The 1,559-nt window shown below is 45.5% G+C and overlaps 2 protein-coding genes across 2 annotated transcripts in view; one reads left to right on the forward strand and one right to left on the reverse strand.

Annotated features, from left to right (window-relative positions):
* LOC100533399 (PTSP-like peptide neurotransmitter precursor) overlaps positions 1-1,559 on the reverse strand; it is a gene marked incomplete at its 3' end in the record, with an annotated part of 155,229 nt that overhangs the window by 87,306 nt on the left and 66,364 nt on the right.
* On the forward strand, positions 561-1,229 carry LOC101845543 (mucin-2-like). Its single transcript, XM_005097951.1, has one exon. The coding sequence runs from the start codon at positions 561-563 to the stop codon at positions 1,227-1,229; it is 669 nt and encodes a 222-aa protein (XP_005098008.1).

Consider the following 1,559-nt stretch of genomic DNA (forward strand, 5'->3'; position numbering starts at 1 on the left):
ACGAGAGAGGGAGAAAGGAAGAGAAAAAGAGAAACAAGAATAAAAAGAGAGAGGGACAGAAAGAGACTGAGAGACAGAGAGAAAGAAAGTAAGAGAGAGAAAGAGAGAGAAAGAGAGAAAGAGAAAGAAACAGAGAAACAGAGAAAGAAAGAGAGAGAAAGAGAGAGAGAGAGAGAGAGACAGAGAGAGAGAGAGCGCAAAAAAGAGGGATAGTGTGTGTATGTGTGTATGTGTGTGTATGTGTGTGTGTATATGTGTGTGTGTGTGTGTGTGTGTGTGTGTGTGTGTGTGTGAGAGAGAGAGAGAGAGAGAGAGAGAGAGAGAGAGAGAGAGAGAGAGAGAGAGAGAGAGATGGAGAGATAGAGCGAGAGGGAAAAAGAGAGAAAAAGAGACAAAGAAAGAAAAAATGTCGAGAGAGAAAGAAGAAAGGCTTGATGAGAAAAGCGAACAAATTAAGAAAGAGAGAGATGGGTAGCAATCAATGAAACAGAAGAGCATCTCAAATTAGACAGGGGAAGCCTGAAGGATCTCTCCAAGTTGTCCTTCATCTGTTCCCCAAGATGATCTTCGAGGGGCACAAATCTGGAAGACCAGCCAGCACATCCCGGCAGAATACAGGACCACCCAACACCACCCAGCAACGATCAGCATCTCATAGCACCACTCAACACAACCTAGAAAGTCCCAGCACCATTCAACAAAGCTCAGCATCTCCCAAAACCACTCAGTACCATCCATCACCACCATCACCAACCGTCACCACCCTTCACCATTCTTCACCACCCATTACCAACAATCACCAACCATCACCAACTATCATCAACCATCACCACCCATCAACACCCATCACCACCCATAACCAGCCACCACCAACTATCACCAACTATCACCACCTATCACCAACCATCATCACCAAGCACCAACCATCACCACCAAGCACCAACTATCACCATCCATCACCAACCATCACCAACTATCACCAACCATCACCATCCATCAACACCCATCACCACCCATCACCAACCATCACCAACTATCCCCTACCAGCAACGACCATCACCAACCATCACCAAGCATCACTAACTATCACCAACCAGCAACGACTATCACCGACCATCACCAACCATCACCAACCATCACCAACCAGCACCACCCAGCAAAACCCAGCAACACCTAGCACGACCAAAGAAAAGAAACTTCCCTCTCCAGGACGCAGTCAGTTCCGCTGAGTATTTCCCCCGAGACCTTGACCTTGACCTTTCAGCTAAGGCCGCTATACGAACTTCCGTTTGTGAAGTTGATGTGCGTTCCGTGTGTTACCGAGTGAACCATATATGTGTCTAGTTTTAGAAAGAGTTTTATGGCCATTTCAACAAAATAGGTCATATAATTGCAAACGATTACAGGTGTTACAAAAGAGTAACAAACACAAAAAATGGAAGGAGGACAGACCAGGACGATATATGTTTGATAGGAAATAAGGATTTTTTGTTTGTTTTTGTAAAGTGTTTTACGGCGCTCGCAACTGCATAGGTCATATGAGCGCGCAGGACACACCT

Source organism: Aplysia californica, unplaced genomic scaffold, assembly GCF_000002075.1.
Source record: "Aplysia californica isolate F4 #8 unplaced genomic scaffold, AplCal3.0 scaffold00168, whole genome shotgun sequence".
Taxonomy (NCBI): domain Eukaryota; kingdom Metazoa; phylum Mollusca; class Gastropoda; order Aplysiida; family Aplysiidae; genus Aplysia; species Aplysia californica.